The sequence below is a fragment of the Cyrtonyx montezumae genome, unplaced genomic scaffold (genome assembly GCF_038088225.1).
Source record: "Cyrtonyx montezumae isolate F1298 unplaced genomic scaffold, pur_monq_1.0 scaffold_9, whole genome shotgun sequence".
Classification (NCBI taxonomy): domain Eukaryota; kingdom Metazoa; phylum Chordata; class Aves; order Galliformes; family Odontophoridae; genus Cyrtonyx; species Cyrtonyx montezumae.
Genome location: NW_027072100.1, coordinates 8,341,968 through 8,360,654, shown reverse-complemented (window position 1 = coordinate 8,360,654; position 18,687 = coordinate 8,341,968). Strand labels below are relative to the sequence as shown.

Here is an 18,687-nt window from a genome sequence, read left to right as displayed (position 1 = left end):
GCCCAACTCATGCACGGGGTGGGTTAGGCTCGTCCTCATTCGATGCATCAAAGAAAGGGGACGCCTGTCTTCTGGCAGCTGATGGAACAATTTGGAGTCCTGAATAGTTAGTGGGAAGATTTTCAGTGCAGGTAAATGTAACCTGCATGTGCCCCTTTGTGTGTGGTGTGGACAGCTGCATTTGCCCCACTGGACTCACGGGGAAAGCTGTGCAGGTGGAGCAGGCATTTCCACCAGGGCTTCTCATCTCCCCAGTTTCCACTTCCAGTCATCTATCTCAGTCCTGATCTCTCTTCAGGTTGCACAAGTGCTTTCATGTTACTTCTCTTAGAATTCTGTTTGTTTGTTTTCCCTAGAAAAAGTGCTAGAGATTTTTTTGTTAATTTCTCAGTTGGAAATAAATTCAATTCCTGTGCAGATTTTGCACTTTCCAGCTGGGAAGCAGAAATCTTTGGAATAATCATGATTTCTCTAAGCAACCTGCGTGATCTGCAATAGGCATGTACAAGACAAGGAGGAGGCTATTTCAAAATGTAATTCCTTCTGCTTCCCAGAAGTTCCTCTTTACCCATTGGCACAGCCCATCCACCCATGGCACCAGGACCTCATGTTTCCATTCCCAAAGCCACAGATGGGACCAACAGCACAGCACGGAGCCACTGAGGCAGGCACACAGCAGTGTCCCCAAGGCCAGGGCCACTCGTCCCACTGCTGCCACATGCTGCTGGTTGTCTGGCAGAGCTCTGTGCCTGTGGCTGAGCTGTCCCCTCAAACATCAGCCTGAGGCATTGGGCTGCATCGAGCAATCAATCTCTAATTGCTAATTCCTTTGTAGAGCAAACAGCCCAAAAGGAAAGAGAGAAGTAGAAAGGAGACAAACGATTCCTTTTGCCCATTGGCTTGTGCAAAGCGGTGGCGGTGAGATAGCCCCACACCGTGGCCCTCCTCCAGAGGGACGAGCCAGGAATTCCAGCACAAACTGCCACCACTGAACTGTCCCTACAGGTCGGCCGAGGACCTCGACTTGCCGAGCAGCTCCTTGTTTACCTGCCGCCCATTTCCATGGCGTGGGAGTGCAGCCACATTCCTGCGAGCCCCGACTGCTCCCCGCCTCTCCGACCCATCCGCGTGCCACCAGGGAAGCACAGAGCTGGTGTTTGACAAGAAACGCTGCCAAGGATGCTCAGAACCACGCTGGGCTTGTTGAACCAGGCAGCTCGGCAGCAGGATGTAAACCACCGCGGGGATGGGGCTGCGAGTGGATGGATGCGACTTTACTCCATCACGGGGTCTGACCTGTTTAGGGGGGCTGAGCTCTGGGGGTGCACAGAGCGGGGCTGTCCCAGTGGGGAACTCAGCCAAGGGGCTCATCTTGGTGCAACCAGTCCCCCTCCCTGCCCAAATGCAAAAGCATTTCTTGTGTTTGCGGCACAACTGTGGCTTCAGAGGCGCGGGGGAAGGCTGCTCCTGCCCAGCTGTGGTGGGAAGCACATGGCAGCCAGCATTGTTCCAGGGGATGCTGCACTTCAAAGGCTCAGGGACGTGTCCTCATTGCCTGGGGCTGCACCTGCCCACGGCTGGGTGGAAGCTGCTGTGTCAGCAGCCGGACTGGAGAGATGAGCCGTGCTGAGCCAGGGCTGCTCACTGGGCTCAGCCCCATGGCCCAAACACAGCCTTTCCTCCTCAGATCATCCTTCACTGCACAGTGCCCCAGGAGCCCACCCAGGACCGTGGGTTTTCTTTCTCCCACCACTTGCAAGCACCCAGATGTTTCATTTGGAGAACTTTGCTTCTCCTTTGCCAGGTGTTTTGGGTTTGCTGCATGGCCCATTTGCATGCCCTGCGCCATGCATTGCACACCACCCCAAAACCAAATGCAGCCCCTTGTCCGAGCTGCACCTCCAAGAAATGCCCCTCTGTAAAGGAAACATCCCCTTGAGCAGACATAACAAATGCATCAGGGTTTAACAGGATGCTGATGTCACTGACTTTTTAGGAAGGGGGGGGGAGGAGGAGCTCTCCCCCCCTGAATGAGACACAAGTTATGTAAAAAGCAAAAAATCCCACCTCAAAGGTGGTGGAATTATTTAAATGGGTCTGTTTGCTAATGTGATTGACTTCAACCAACAGCACAGGTTGAGCTGTAATTATGGGAAAACAATCAAATCTCTATCTGGATTCAAACCATACTGGTCCTGCCACTTTTTTCTATTACAGCAGAACCTGTTCAGCAACTTCAGCTGAGCTGTGCCTCCTTTCTGCTGCTGGGGCAAAGAAAGGCAAACCAGTAGAGCAGGTCAGACTGCAAAGAAAAATTATGGCTTATTGTCTGTGCAAGTTCACCCACACTGCTCACTTCTGTCTCTCGTGTCCCAGATGACTGCGCTCAGATCACAGCTTCAGTGAGCCTGAGGAGCCCAGGGAAAGACACAGACCCTCCATGTGAGTATTGTGCCTGCTCTGGTCTTTATCTGTCTCATAGCACCTGGCACAGGGAGCTGGGAGGGAGCTGGGGAATGGCCCCAAACTGCACATCAGTGCTTTGGGGAGTGCTGTCACTCAGTGCCAGCAGCCAGAGCCCAGTCCAGCGCTCAGCCTGTGTGCAGTGTCCCAGGTTTGCTTGATCTGCTGTCACCTTTCTGAGCTCATGGAAGCTATTGGGGTTTTTTCCAGCAGCTGGGGAGTCGCAGGTGTGTTGCAAAGCACCTCTGAGAGCAGGGAGTTGAGCTGTTGGGGACCTTTCCTCTCACAAAACCTCTGCTCTGGCATTGTCCGTTCGATCAGGAATGGCAATGAGGTGTCACTGGGATCTGAAATGCACAGAAACGGCATTCAGCCGTTGCTCAGGGTGAGTGTGATAGCTGCACAAGGATCAGAGAAGGCAGTCGGTGTTGGGGTGTGTATGTCGGAAGTCCGATCACGTTTACATCTATAGAGCAGGGACCGGAGGCAGGGGGCATCAAAGCTTTCAGTGAGCAAATACCCAAGGCTGAGGCAGAGCCCTGTCCTCAATCGCACCAGGATGTGCTGTGGGAGCATGGGGCAGTCAGCAGTGCCCATCCCAGGCAGGTGGCACTGCTGCCCTGGTGTCAGCACCTGGCTCCTGTGGCATCACCCCTAGTTCTGCCTATTCCATACAGCATCTCATGCACTCAGAATTAGACAGCTAGATAGCTCCCAATATCAGATTCACTCCCTATCCCCATTTTCTCACCCTAAATCAATTGTATTTCTATCGCTGAGGGTACAGAGCAGCCCTTAGGAAAGGATGAAGGAAGGGATGAGGCTACTGGGGGTGGAGGAGGGGATGGGGGGGGAGGGGGCAGAAGGCCAGGGGCTGTGTCCATTGCCTGCTCTTCATCCCCTGTGCTGGAATGGTCCTGGATGGGGAATGTTCTGGGGATAGTGCCCTGATGGGTAATGCTTCCTTGGGCACTGTCAGCACACATTCTCCCGAGTACTTTGTTGAGGGACACCAGTTCATGATCTTGCTTCAAAACCCAGCCTGAGCAAAGTGTCCCCAAGTGTCACCAGTGCGTCACCAAGAGTTTGGGAAAAGCAGGGATGCCTCAACCCATAAAAATGCCTGGCTGAGGCTGTCCTGGTTCTAGATGGCACTGTGTGGTGCTGAATGCTGAGTAGGGATCCCCATCTACTGATGGGGTCCTGCTTCAGGTCCTGAAGCATTCCCATTTGAGAATCTCCATTTGGACATCCCCAACTGCAAGGGGTCCCAGAGCATCCCCCTAGGGCATCCCCCTTGGGGAAACCCCATCAGCAGGGGCTCCTGGGGCAGCCTATCAGGGCATCCCTATTCTCAGGGGTCTTAGAGCCAGACCCAGAACATGAGACCCCACAAGCTCCTGGGGGCAGAAGCCTCTCAGCTCCACCAGCACCTGTTTGCAGGTGTTTTCTTTTATAAATAGCATTGATGAGAAAAGTGGCTTCAGTTAAGGACTTCATTACCCACATCATGTTCAGTGGAGAGAAATTTACACTTTACATCCACGTTGAACTGACTCGGGATGCTCATGCACACTGTGCAGATGCAGTTTATGTGAGTGTGGTTAGGATGGATGTTCGAGCCATATTGTGCCAGGCACAACATCCATCAATCGCACCCCAACTCTCCCCAGGACTGTTTCCACCCAGGGGCTTTGGACAGGGGGAAGCTGTGAAAGTGTTGGGGGTTTGGGTGCTTTGGGTGCACCTCTGCTCCCGACAGAGCCTTGAGCTATTCCCTGAGTCTCACCACTTCTCAATTAAAACACCTGAAAAACACAATAATGCTTTATTACCCGCTTCCCAGAGCATTTTGAGGTGTTAATTAAGCGATGTTTATAGAAGCTGTGGTTATCCTGAGATTTAGAGGTAGATAAGGGACTCTTTTAAAACCATCTTCTGAATCTTTGCTCAGGCTCCTGGAGCTGCCCATATCTCTGCCCGAATCCCACTGTGCTCCAAGCTGCACCATGGCACAACCACAGGGTCTGAGTGTGTACCCAGGTGGGGGATTTTGGGGCAGTAATAATGTAATGAGAGAAAATCCACAGTGCTTAGATGACTGTCATAGGTGTTAGAGAAAGAAAAAGTATCCCCCAACAGATCAAGAGCCCTGCAGATTTTTTGTGACTGATCAGGCACGTACTTTTTGTGAGTATAAATTCCATTTAAATTTCTAAAATTATGCTGAAACATAGAAGGTGATAGTCTTCAGTGATACATCTCTCATTAAATCCTCTTGAGTGGATTGGCGGAGCTGGGGAGTGTGGAATCCCAACTTAGTTGGTCCATGTAGAGTAAGAAAGAGGCAAAATGAACCCCTTGAGAGCCTGGGGAGGTCCGCAGGGCTGATCTGCATGGCAAGAGGCCAAACCTGGGTTCAGAGGAGTGGGGGACAGTGCTCATACACTGCCTCATAACTGTGGTTGCACACAGATCAGAGACTAAAGGTCTTCTCTGGGTTTGCTGCAATGGCAGACCCAATTGCGGGTCCCTTTTTCAGACAGGGACGGATGCTGGCATGTCAAAAAAAGCACCAAAAATCTCAATAACTTTTCTCATCCAAAGGCTCAGGATCAAATCCCCAGGCAGGCACATCCCCTGCTGACTCAGGAGCACTGAGAAAAAAGACCAGGATGAAGACTCAGCCCCACTGCAGCTGTGTGTGGGGAGCAGGGCTGCTGCCGACACCGCAGCCAAAATTACAGCCCAGATCCCGAGCCACCAGGCTCTGCCCACAACGCTGACTCACAGCAGCTGCCTGCTGCTGGCACTGCTGGAGGGGCTCTGACCCAGCTCCCCCCACATCCAGCCCAGGTATCTCCTTCCTGGTACATCTCAGCCTCAGCCCTGAGCATCCAAGATGGGGATGGTGACACTGGGACAGGGCAGCATGAGCAAGGGCTGATGTAGACAGGGAGGCCAGAATGGAGCCCACGCTGTGATGCTGGGTCAGCTTCCAGGTGCAAAGCCATCCCATCCCTCAGCACTTCAAAGCCTTACCAAGCAGCACCCTACCAGGCAGTGGTGAATCTCCCCATTTCCCCCTCACCCTAAATTCAGGACTCAGCAACCCTAAGAGGCTGCGAGCTGCACAGACGGCGTTCTAGTTAACATCTTTTCACCGGGTTTTTGTCAGATGAGCTGGATATTATTTCACCTGGCTCATTGTTATGCGATGGTTTTTGAGGTTGAGCAGAAAAGATCAGCTCCCAATCCCATTTCACGGTGGCTGATCCCGAGCAGCCTGTTGGCTGTGCGAGCTGCAACAAGCTGTGCATGCTCAGGAGCCATCGCCCAGTGCTGGCACAGGTTACTATCTGCCCACAGAAGGGGCAGCAACGACTTTTTCTTACATTTTTTATGCTCAAAATGCAAGGGAAGCTGCTCAGAGGTTCATGTTCAAAGAGCGTGGTTTTGCAGCTGAGTTTCTGATCTGTGTTTTAGTCTCTGTCATGCTGAGCTGTGCGTGGTGTGAGCACACAAGCCCAGCTTGCTGCTTGTGCTCACTGGCGCGTGCCTAATTTCTTTTTAAAATCAGACCCTTTAGGGGAAAGTTTCTCCTTCCAGCTCTTCGTGCCCACATCTTGCATATGCAGGCGATCAGGCACACCTCTGCTCTGCATGCAGATAAAGGCATGCAGGTGCCGGCAGGGATGGGGAGCATGCAGCAGCTGCAGAATCCTTCCCATGCCACTGTGGGGCTGCTCGGTTCTCCCCGTTGTGTGGCCCAGGGCACCCAAAGCAGGCAGGGGACTCTCTGCAATGCCCCACAGTGGCACTTGGGTATGTGGCCCAGGAGGGACCGCAGCTATTTGGGGGACTCAGTGTCATGTCCCAGTACTGACCAAGGTTTTGGCTAAGCATTCCTATGATGTTTAGCTCAACCTCATGCATCCCTGCTGGCCATTTCAGAGCTCGTGATCACAGGGATTAGGGTAGATTTTAAAACCAACCACTTGCCTTTCAGACCGATGACTACCTGGTGCCCTTGGGGTTGGACCAGATGATCTCCAGAGGTCCCTTCCAACCCCTACAGTTCTGTCATTCACAGCCTACTGAGCTCGGGGTATTATGGCTACTAACCCTGACCCTAACCCTGCAACATCAATGGGGAAACCAAGGCAGGGGTGGGCAGGGCAGAGACCTGAGCCCTCCCCATGGATCTGAGGGGTCCCAGACCCCACCCAGCCTTCACCTCTCCAAACATGTGGAAAACGGGGCTAATGATGCTGGTTTTGGTGTCTCCCCAGGTGTGAGGAGGCAGTGGGGGCAGCCAGGGCAATGGCAGCTGGGCAGTCAAGTGTTACATAGCAGGCAGTCAGTGAGCATTTCTAGAGCCATCAGGCTCCAACCCTACAGCTACAAAGACTTGTCACCTGTCCCCAGCAGCATGAGACACAAGCCCTGTTCCCCACATAGAGCCCCACAGTCCCCCAAAGTAGTGGAAATGCCTGATTTTCAGCTACTGTGATGTTCCCACTATCCAAGCCATCAGTATTCTGATTTGTCTGTGCCCCCAGCCCTGAGCTGATGCAGGATGCACTGTTCTGAAAATGCCAGTGAACACACTGCTCTTGTTGCATGCGTGGGTTAGCAAATTATTTTACTTTCTATATTTGGGAAGGCATTTCTTCGTCGTCTTTCTAAGACTTTGCACAACACCCTATCATAAAATCATAGAACATTAAGGTTGGAAAAGACCACTAAGATTATCTAGTCCAACCAAATATCCACAAGACAAATTTTATATTGGACATTTTTTTTTCACTGTTCTAGGCTAAAACCTAAATAATTGGAAACTAAAGAATATTCTTGCATGTGGCCCAGGAGCACAGCCCAGCCCTGAACATGACCACAGACAGCTTTGCAGAATTCTTGAACAAGCTCAAGGAAATCCATGAAAAAGAAATCCAAGGTAAGGAAACGCAAGAAGTATTCTTAAAACTGGCCAAAGTCTATTCCTTTTGGTGCTGCCTTGATCTGTTCTGTTTCAAATAACCCTCTGATGATGTGCTCCCTCCATCTTATTGGGATATGTCTTGGATATTGAGGGAAAGAAGGAATGGGAAAGACACAGTGGTCTATAAGGAAGAAGCAACAAGAATTCAAGGCCCTGTTACAGAAAACCTTAGACTGTTTATTCCTCTAGGGAATTTCCCAGTCATACATCATTAAAGTAAGAACCATTCTGTTAAGGAAGCAAATGCCAAATCCAATTGCTTTCCTATTTTAACAATTCCCAGTGTCAGCATTACGAACAAAACAACAGTGCTTTTAGACAATTCTGGCTTATGAATTCATTTTTGTCTTTGTGATTTCAGGCCATGGGAGAGTTAGAGGAAACTGTTGAGCAATCTAAACCACATGTTTACATCTATTTTGCATAAAGTGGATTTGACAAAACATAACATCTGCAGATCCATCAATGAAAGTGTTCTCGTTGAGCTGTAAATATTCTCCAAGACACTTTGCAGCCCCCAGAGCTATAAAATACTACCCACCTGGGAAACTCCCGATGTAGCTAAAATAACCAGAAACAAAACTGCAACAGACTTTTTGGGGGTGGAGGGGAAATGCAAATTCATTAAGCAGTGGAAATGCAAAACATGCCCCCATTCTGTACAGCTTTGCCAGTTATGTCAAACTGCAGTGCCATTTAGAGCAGGCGGTGTGTTGGTCTTTCTCAGGAATGTGGTTTGCAAAGTGGAGAAGTTCCTTTCAGGTGACTGCTTTTTGTTTCTGAGGTGATGTGGGATTTGCAATTAGCACCCAGCTCTCCATCTCTCCACCTCTGTTCCTTGTTCCAGGTCTGCAAACGAAGCTAACAGAGCTGACGACAGAGAAGTGCCGGTGAGCAGCACCTGCGGTGCCAACGTCCCAGCGGGTGCAGGGGATGGGTTTTAGGATCTCCAGACACTTCTGTGCCTCACAGAGGTGCCCACGAGCCCTGAGCAGGTGGTTCCCTGTTTCAGAGAGCATTCTTTGCCTATTTGGCTGTGCCTAATTTAAGGTTTTTTAACGCCAGCAGTGTGAGCAGCATAGCCAGCCCAGAACAGAAACTCTTCCCACAGACTGGCTGCTAAGGATGAAGCTATAGGTACTGGGAGAAGACCACTAACCATCTCTTCCTGGCTCTTCTCTTACACTAGTGATGCACAGAGAATTGAAGAGCTGTTTGCTAAAAACCACCAACTAAGGGAACAACAGAAGATCCTCAAAGAAAATGTAAAAGTGCTGGAAAACAGGTAGGATTTCATGTCTAGCTATTTGGTGTCACACACACGTCCAGGTAGTGGAGAGGATTGCACTATTCTCCTCACACATGGTGCCTGTTTCCCTATGTGGATGCGTGGTAACAAACTCTCAACCACGGGTTTTCATCCAGGCTGCGAGCAGGTCTCTGTGACAGATGCATGGTCACCCAGGAGCTGGCTAAAAAGAAGCAGAATGAGTATGAGAACTCCCATTTCCAGAGCCTCCAGCACATCTTCATTCTCAGTAGGTACCAAGGTCTTCTGTAAGCTCAGCTTTGGCTGTGCTTTCTGATACCTGCACGGAGCCGCTCGATGGCTGCACTTGCAGGAGGAGTTTGGTGATGGGGAGGAGGGAGGGAGTGATGGAAGCATGGAGGTGCTGAGGAAACAGGTCTGGTAACTGCACGTTTAGCAGTGGAGCTGAGGTTTCAGCCCTCCATATCTTCAGAAAAAGGAGAGAGAAGAGACTGAGCTCCATCCCACTCCATGCAGCATCCAAAGCTGCTTATCTCCTGGTGTCTCTCTGCAGCCAACGAGATGAGCCGCCTGAAGGAGGAGAACAAAGCTCTCAAGGAAGAACTGAAGAGGATCCAGAGCCCAGAGTAAGTGCTCTCTGGGTGTCATCCATGGCACAAGGTGCTGGTGTGGCTTCCCTACCACTAAGGAGGGCTATGTATGGACCTGTGTGTCCACAGGGATAGTATTGCATAAGATTCCCATGGGTTCCTGTAGACACTGAGACAGAAAAATACCTGTAATAGTCTAAGTCCTCACTGAGCTTTGCTTATTCCCCTCTTCACGTGCACCCAATGGCTGAGTCTTTGGGGACCATGAGGCTCCAGTGATACTGAGGGAAAGATCTGCTCCAGCAGGTAATGTCAAGGAACCTGCCAGGCAGGCTGATACATACAGATCAGCTCATTCCTCAAGGGCTTAAAGTCCAGAGGAATTAGCACAGAGGGATTAGTTTAGAAATGTGTTCTCTTTGGAGCTCAGAAGCACCACCCGCTTAAAGAGAAACTCTCACTTCTAAGCTCCGATGCTCTCCAAGGTCTGAGCAGTTTGGGAGCTGCTGATCCGGTTTGGTTTGCTAAGAACCGAGCTCTGCTCTTCCCTGAGCTGCTGCGTAGGAAGGCTCCAACCAAACACCCATGTCTAGGCATCACGGTCTGGTCAGGACCTGATCAGTGACAAAAGTGTGTAGCTCAGACTCACAGAGGCTCCCTTGAAGGGATCCAACAGCTCTAAATGGTGACAGTGGGAGCCCTGAATCCAGCCCTACACCAGACAGGGAATTATGGGTTGTCACAGAGCTTTTGCAGCAGCTGCAGTGGGGCTCTGCCTTACCCAATTTCATGGCTCCCCGTGACATTACCCATGGGGAGGTGGGGAAATCAGACCTTGAGCTGTCATGCTGGCTCTGTCCCATGCTGGAGAGTGCAGCTGAGACAATGATAACCTGAAAGGGAGGGAGGTGAGGCTGAATATCCAGTCTATCCACGTGATAAATGAATATGTACATTTACGCATCAGGTTCTGTAACTCATAGCTGCTGGTACAGTGGCTCTCCAAACGATGATTCTCTTCTCCTGCCCCTTCCCATCCCTTTGTGTCTTCTTTCCCTCTGCAGGGACAGGACCAAGTACCCAGGAGCCATCTCCAGGGAGCGCAGCTCCACGCCCAGCTCCCCACTGCCACTACTGTCCCCTGCCAGCAGGAACACCAGTGCTGAGAGAATGGCTCTTGGGGTAGCAGAGGACTCCCACCACACTGTGCCAGGGCTGGAACTGGGGGAAGGTGGGTGCTGTGGTCCAACCACCCCTCGGGGTCCTGGGGACGAGGCAGAGTGGCTGAGCCATGGGGTAGAGCTACTCAAGGAATGGACCTAGAGAGCATAGAGCAAGATCTGGCAGCTCAGATGGATGCTGTTACAGAATAGGGACACTGTTCTGCTTTGTGCAAACAGTCCCTGGGGGTGTTTGGGTGCTCTTGTTCTAAGGCAGGTTCTGTGCAGGCATGCAGCCACCACCCACTTGGTGCGGAGACCATATGTTTGCCTTGGTGCCAGCTAAGCATGCAATGGAGAGTCCACTCATTCAGATACTTTCTAGAACCAGAAGGAAATTTCAGCTCAGTGGGACCATCCCAGAGGCTGTTTTTGTCTTTTTTTGCAGAGAAGGCCACAGGACAGAGAAGCTCTCCAAGCAGCAGGGTTTCCCCATGCACTGTCCTCCAAGAAGCCAGCCTGGCAGAAATGGTGAGTTGACAGAAGGAGCCCAGAGCCCATCTGCACTGGGTTAAGAGGGCTTGAAGCAGATGGACAATGAGTAGAAGATACTTAGAGGGTAAAACAACAACCTAGAATTGGGCAGAATGTTGTTGCCAGGGATGAGGAGGAAAACACCCCAACGACAGGTGTATTTTCTGCAGGAGCTACTGCTATCTGCTACTGAACCATTTAGATTATAGCATAGGCTCCTGTTCCCTGTTGTAGGAGAGTGCATCTTCAGTTTGCCCTCCGTGACAACGTACATAGCAACCCTGAGTCCCCTCTCCAACACGCTGCTTCCTCTCTTGTCAAGACATCCTCTCTGATGAAGAGATCATGTCAACTCATGTATTGATATGGCTTATGATAGTCATGAACAAGAGACTGCAGCACTGTGAATGATGGCAAAGCCTGGAGAGCATGTGAATGGTGTAGGTTTTGGATATACAGAATACAAGCACAGCACAGCAGACCTGCTCAGGAGCACCACGGGTATCTCTCCATCTGCAGCAGAATGAATATTGGTGTTTGCAGAGGGACTGGCATTTAGCAGTTGCCATTTTGTGAGGAGGTACAAACCTGCCATGCCTTTGAAGCTCAGAGTGTGTATCAGCTGAGGGATGCTGAGTGATATGATGATGTTGGTCACAGGGGAAATGAGGCTGCAGGACCTGGAGCCCTGCTCTTGCCATGGGAACCCAAGCCCACATACACACCCACGCGGCCGCTTCTGTTTTGGCACGGCTTTCACTTAGCTGAACTCTGCAGAAAAGCTGAAGGAGTGGGTGAAGTGAGGTTTTGGTGAGGCTGCAGGCAGGCTGCAAGGATAATTAATGGGGATCACAGGAAGGATTGGTGACATCTGTGGGTAAGCAGGGAGAAGTCAAGTCAGAACATGCAGTGAGCCCTCCACGGCAGATGGGATCACAATGTCCTGGCTTCATTGCTGGGTCTCTGCTGGAAATGCACCCCCAAAGAAATAACAGGAGCCTGGAATGAAGCCCAGAGGCCTGAGCAATGGTTGGGGAATTTGCAGGGTCTTATCTTGGTTAAGCAGCTGAATCATGACTTGACTTGAGACAAGGCATTTGGGCTCCTTGGCCACAGATCGGCACAGCCAGAAATAAAAGAATATTGAGGAAAACACAAAGGGAAGCTTTCCTGGGAAAGCCAATACAATTACGATTCAGCCACTGATTGGAATTATATCAAATCACTTCTTACCACCTCTGAGGTGGGAAATGTAAAAGCCAATGAGGAGCCATTGGTATGGAACAGCTAGGAGCAGTTTCTGTTAACACTGGAGAGGAGCTGGGTCTGCAGCCAGCACAGCTCCCAGAGCCATGTACTGATTTCAGAGCCCCAGCACACAGCCCAGTGCCTGACCTGAGTTTTCCTTACAGGCATCCCAGAGGATTGCCAACCAGCTGCATGGCACCATCGCCCTGGTGAGGCACAGCCTGGAGAAAAGTCCCTCAGGGGCCGCAGTGTCCCCACCAGCCAGGAAGACCCCACTGCCACTGGAGCAGGAACACAGCCCCAGCCTGGAGCCGTGAGTCCCCTGCCTGTGCCCCTCGTAGGCGTAGAGCCCCATTAGGTGGCCCCTAATATGTGATCCCTATTTGTCCACCTTCTTTTCCACACTTCTCACAATGCCCACAGCCTCAGGGGACAGGGGAGGGTCTCCCAGTTGAGAAAAATGACTGGAATCCAACTCAACCAGCCCGGACTCATGTTACTTCACCTTCAGATAGACCCAGCTGCCCGTCCCCAGCCTGCAGAGTGAGGACCTGGCTGAGCAGGAGGCAGCAGTCCCTGCTGCTCCTTATCTATTCTAATGGGCTTTTCTGCAGGGCTCAGCGATTCCCAGGGCTTCTCCTCCCCATTGATTTTGGAAGCACTGAGGCTGTTTGGCTGCAGATTGTCAGCTGCCCACAGTGGGAGGGATCTGCCGTGCATTCCCAGGAACGGCTCACACACTGGGCACTTGCCAAGTGATGAGCAACAGCAGGGACTCAGTTTGCCTGGGCAGGTTCACGCACAGTGCTGTCTCCTTGGCACTGCTGAGAGATCTGCTCAGCAGTGAGGCTAGGGATTGCTCTTCTGTCATCAGGTCACCAAAGCCACTGTGAGAGCCTGGGACAGACATGATGGGAGGCAGGGGGCCTCTGGATGCACGGCACAGCTTGGCTGGTGAATTCCAGGACAAGAGGTGCTGGCCATGTTGCACCAGGGGAAGTCCAGGTTGGGTATTAGAAACAATTCCTTCTCTGAAAGAGCAGTGAGATTCAGGCTGCCCAAGGAGAAGATTGGGTCACTGTCCCCATCTTCCTGCAGCACTGAGGGATGTGGTCAGTGGGCATGGAGGAATGGGTTGGGGTTGGACTTGGGGATCTTAGAGCTCTTTTATAGTGTTAAGGATTCTGTGATTCGGTGATTCTCAGCAGCAGTAAGCAGTCACCTCATCCCCACCACCACCTGCAGGAGTTGGAAAAACATGAAAATTCCCCCAAAACGTGACTTCTTTCCCATTTCTTCTAGTTATTTAACAACAACCAAGCCCATCTCCCCCAAGATTGCTCCATCCTACGAAAACCTAAAGCTGACTGCCCGCAAAGAGCAGCTCTGCCTCCTCAACAAGCACCTCGCCCTGCACCAGCTGGGGCTGGCAAGTGCCTGTGCTCCATCCGATGGGGACAGCAGCTTTCCCAGCCGCTTGCTCAGGGCCACGGATGGCGATGGCAGGACGAGGCCACGCGATGACTGGGATGACAGGGCTGCCCTGCTGAAGCTCCCTGCAGCTGTGGTGTACGTGAGGGATCAGCACCTGGAGGGGAAGCTGCACCTCCTCAAGAACCACGAGCGGCTGCAGCATCTGGAGCAGCAGCAAAGTCGTTGGGTCAGGGTAGATGGGGAGCCCAAAGCTGCCCCCAAGGGGAGGCCACTGTCCCCGTGCCTGAGCATTGCAGTGGGATGCAAGGAGGAGAGGATAGAGGATGCTGTGGATGGGAAGGTGGAAAGGGAGCTCTGGCTGAGCCGGGATGGCTCTGAGCACCGAGGAAAGGTGGAAGCATTGAGGGACTATGGTGTGGATGCCCCACTGGACCTGTCGGACACTGGGCGTGGGAGGGAAATGAGATGGAGCAAGCATCAGGAAGCCAACAGCCCACAACTGAGCCCTGGGGACAGCTCCATGCACGGCCCCTGCAGACGACATGGGACAGAGCAGGACAGCTCACAACCCCACAGCCGCTGGCATGATGCTGCCCAGACACAGCTCACAGGACAGCCTGGTGCCATCAAGAAGGAGGAGGAGGACGAGGAAGAGGAGACAACTATGGTGAGTACAGATCAGGTTGGCATCACGCTGACCTCCTCTCTCCTGTTGGAATTCTGGTGCTCAGAGCCAGTTTTATTACAATCACAATTAACGTCCTGTTCTGAAATGGCCTGGAAGCAGGTGGCTTTGTCATGTGTTTGGCAATGAGGTTTTCCACCCAGCTCAGAGGAAAGGTGTGCAGCAGCACCTGTGCCCCATTCCTACTGGTTTACGTAGAGGTGATGCTCATCCCAACACTTGTCACAGTCATTGTGCTGTGACCCCACCTGTGAAGGCAGTCATTATATTTATGGCATTTATGGGATTTCTGCACTCACTGTTCCTTACAGCTTGCTCTCTCCCGGGTGCACTCTATAAACAAGTCAACACCAAGCAACACAGAAACTCCTGCAGAGCCCAGGGTGAGACCGATAGCCAGTGCACAGAAGGAAGAACCAGGTAAAGAGCCCCGGGCAAGCATAACATCTGAGAAAGCAAATGACAAAGGTGCGTTCTGGTGTGTGTGAAGGCAACCTGCAGTGGGAAACAACCTTTGCAAATACCTGCAGTGCCTGCTGACCTCCCAAATTGAGCACAGGGGGAGGGATCCTGGTACTCGCGTTCTCCCTTTTCCCCCACTTTGCCTCCTATAAAACCTTTTTCCATCCCTAGATCTATCTCTGCCCCCTGGCTGGGGTGCTTCCCCTTGCTGATGGCTGTGGGACAGGACTGGGTTTGCTGCTGGGGGGAAGCAGCAGCAGCCATGAGGAGCACAGTGGGCAGCACGTCTGTGGGGAGCTGCTCCCTACCAGCCCTACTGGCTTGGCCAGAAAGTTGTGTTCACCTGGATTAGTTGGTCTGGGCGTGTCAGAGTGGTTTGGGAACACTGGGAGCGGGATTTTGCACAGTGGAAAAAAAAAAAAAAAAAAAAAAGAGGTGGGGGGAAGCCCTCTGTGATTTACATGTTAAGGAGATATCATCATAGCAGAAGAATTTCAGCTGATTACATTCTGGGTGTGGGAAAACACAGAACTTTCTTCAGTTCTCACCTGAAGGTTGACACAAAGCCCAGGAAGAAGCACACCAATACCTTTTGTGCTTTCCAGTGGACCTTAACCCCTGGAAGGACAGCATGAGGACAGGGTTAGGTACTATGGGTGCTGAGGGTGCTGGGCAGAGATGAAGGCACAGCTCCAACCTCAGTTCTGCTGGTACAAGAGGCATGCAGATGGGGGGATGCCAGGTCCTGGCCCTTTGCAGGAGCTGGGTGCATGCAAGTATGTGCAGATGTGTGCCAGGAGTTGTGTGGTTTAAGGTCTGTGTGCAGCAAAACCCCTTTAACTGAGCAGGAAAGAGGCTCCCCCACATCTCCTTCTGCCAAAGCTGCTAGCCACGACAGGGAGCAGCTTTATTCTAAGAAGAGAGGCAATGGCCATAAGTTGCATCAGGGGAAGTCCGGGTTGGATATTAGGAACAATTTCTTTGAAAGAGTGGTGAGGCCCAGGGCCCAGGGAGGTGGTGGGGTCACCATCCCTGGAGGTGTTCAGGAGCAATGGAGATGTGACACTGAGGGACATGAGCAGTGGGCACAATGAGATGGGCTGGGGATGGGCTTGGGGATCTTAGAGGTCTTTTCCCACTTTAATGATTCTGTGAATGCAGACACCCCATCATGAAGGTTCTCCAAGCCTGGACCTGTGGCTCTGTATGCCCATGTGCTTGTCCTCCATGCCAACCAAAACCCCTTAATTCTGTATTTCCATAGATGATGACGATGATGATGATGATGAGTCTGTGAAGCAGGAATCCGATGAGGCAGATACAACAGACAGTGAGGTTGGTTGGCTTTCATTGGTTGGGTCAAACAACACCTTTGGACCTGGGATTCCTGTTCTGGGAGCACCAGGAGGTGCAGGACAGGTTGTCCCTGCCCATCTACCTCTGGGAGGTGACAGCTCCTCCTGCATCAGATGCCAAGCCCCATTTCCTCACTGTTACCCAACTGGTTGTTGAGGGGTAGATATATCACTCTTTGCAGATAGGTTTCTGAACACCAGCCCTTGTTACATCTCTGTGGTGGTGGTCCCTGGCCATTCAGCCAGGCTGTCAGTGCACTGGCAATCAGGTATTTTGGAGACTGATGGCTCTTCTCATTGGTGCAGGTGGCTTCTCCCTATGAACATGACATCCTTCAAGAAGCCCAGTCTGAAGGGAAATATTTTTGCACCAAAGACAGAGCTCATGCACTGCAGAAGAAAAGGAAAAGAGAACAGGATTCCTGGACAAAAGGTAGGGAAGATGTTTCTCATTCTGTTTCCCAAGGGGCTCCTTCACCGCAGCACCAGAAGGCACCGTACACTGTCCTGTTCATAGGCATTCCCCTGCAACAAATCCCACCAAGCACACAGATCTTCACCCAAAGTGATGTAGTAGAGTCTTTTGGTTCGCTGCAATAAGTCATTCTGGGCCGTGCTTTTGGCAACAGCATCCCCATCCAGAGAAGAACTGATCTTTAAGTCTCCTCCTAACCCAACCATGCTTGATGGACAGAGAGTACCCTGAGCACCTAAGATAGCAGCTCCACATCCCTCCTGTTTGCTCATCACTTGGGAGGAGCTGCTGGGGACAGCCAAATTCCCAGCAGCGAGCTGCTGACATTCAGATCAAGGTTTCTGCCAGTTCTGTTGATTTTCCACTGTGGCCCCAGAGGTTTTCCCTGGCTGACAAGGGAATGTGTTGGGCCCACACTTCCTACAGGTGAATGAGCAAAGAGCTGCTCCTGATAAGTGTGAGGATATTACATATTGCCCTGTCACACTCTCTTTCTTTTGCTGAGCTTTGCTTCCCCCTGTGCAGCCCCTGTTTTGGGATTAGGCCACACTGACCTCGTATGTGCAAATCCGTCACTCAGCAGTTAACTCCTGGGCTCATCTTGCTGTTAACAGGCTCCAAGAAGGCAATGAGAGGAAGAAAGAAAGTCAAAGTGGAGCAGTGCTCGCTGGGGATGACAGAGGAAGCAGAGAGCTGCTCAGCTTCCCACCATGACACCTCTGAGGAGAGCTAACTGGGGGGTGCAAAGATACATACATCTGCAGCTGAAGGTGAAGAGCTCAGATCCAGCATCCCACCAACACAGAGAGCAGCTCCTGTTCATAAGGGCCTATAAGGACTACTTCAGGAGCAGAGCATCCTCAAACCCTCCCTGGGTGCTCCTGGAAGAGGCTCAGCATGGACCCTCACCCTAATGCCAGGAAGAGGGACCATGCTCTTCCTCAGGATTAGGTGCCAGGAGGAGGGACCCCAACCTCATTCCCTGTGGCCCAGAGCCTGGTGCCCACCTGAGCACTGCAGGTCCCATTGTCCCCATGCATCAGCTCAGTCCTGACCTGGGTTTCATACAGATGAGGTTCTTATTTGAGCTGCAAAGCCCATGGATTTCTTTTTGAGCACACGGGCCAGGCATGTGGGACACATTCCCAGAGAGGGCAGGGACAAGAGCATGAGAAAGGGCAGTGTGCCCAAGGTGTCCAGTGTCCCCAGCAGAGCCAGGTGTGTGCTCCTGGCTGTGCCCCACAGCACAGCCCCAGCCCAGCAGCTCGTGCTGCCCGTGGTGGTACTGCCAGGAGCTTGTTTTCACATGGATAAACTGTTCTCGCACAATTTTTCTGAATCATGGGCTGATTGTCCTTCAGCATTGAGTTATGTGGTGCTGTGCTGCTGCCTGAGATGGGACACAAAGAGCAGCAGTGCTGCTCCTTGCACGGGTGCAGCAAACAGAGCTGAAACCAACGGTGCCAGAGTCATGCGCCCTGCGTGGTGCCTCCCACTGTCACTTCCTCTGCCAGACATCTTATTTTATTGTGGGTTTGTTTGTCCCGTTCACACAGGGTGAAGCATGGCAAGCCAAACGCCCAGCCAGACACACAGCTGGCACGGGCATCTTCTCCACATTACGTTCCCACTTCCCTAGAGCAAGCCAGGTAAAATAAAAAAAATAATATATATATATATATATAAATAACGGCAACGATGATAGTAATAACAAAGCAAAAAGCCGCACTGCAGCCGAGCTGGAAGGGATCAGAGCTCAGCTCCTGGCCCCGGCGCTCAGTGCGGGCAGCCGCGGGCGCGCAGTGCCGCCTGCCGGGCAGAGCCGCTCCGCAACGCACCGCGCAGCGCCTTCACCGGGCTGGGGGGGAAGGAAGGGGAGGGGAAGGGGAAGGGAAAAAGAAAAGGAGGGAAAAGGGATAAAGGAAGAGGAGGAGAGGGGAGAGGAGAGGAAATATAAACCTGAAAAGAGGTCCCTTTGCAATGAGACAGCCTGAGAGCAGGTTAACTGA

General features: G+C 51.9%; 1 protein-coding gene across 1 annotated transcript; it reads left to right on the top strand.

Moving 5' to 3' along the window:
- The first annotated feature begins 2,278 nt into the window (after positions 1–2,278).
- On the top strand, positions 2,279–18,129 carry RBBP8NL (RBBP8 N-terminal like). The gene is made up of 14 exons (XM_065754257.1): positions 2,279–2,442; positions 7,282–7,420; positions 8,313–8,355; positions 8,655–8,750; positions 8,891–9,003; positions 9,289–9,361; positions 10,390–10,556; positions 10,934–11,016; positions 12,432–12,580; positions 13,570–14,368; positions 14,698–14,854; positions 16,113–16,183; positions 16,510–16,636; positions 17,293–18,129. The coding sequence occupies exons 2-14, from the start codon at positions 7,354–7,356 to the stop codon at positions 17,409–17,411; spliced, it is 2,064 nt and encodes a 687-aa protein (XP_065610329.1). The 5' UTR covers positions 2,279–2,442; positions 7,282–7,353; the 3' UTR covers positions 17,412–18,129.
- Positions 18,130–18,687: the final 558 nt, after the last annotated feature.

Excerpts from the sequence above, each read along its gene's own strand:
- RBBP8NL (XM_065754257.1), top strand. The coding sequence starts at position 7,354 with ATGACCACAGACAGCTTTGCAGAATTCTTGAACAAGCTCAAGGAAATC. Across the intron at positions 12,581-13,569 it reads CACAGCCCCAGCCTGGAGCC|TTATTTAACAACAACCAAGC; the intron begins GTGAGTCCCCTG and ends CATTTCTTCTAG. Across the intron at positions 14,369-14,697 it reads AGGAAGAGGAGACAACTATG|CTTGCTCTCTCCCGGGTGCA; the intron begins GTGAGTACAGAT and ends TGTTCCTTACAG.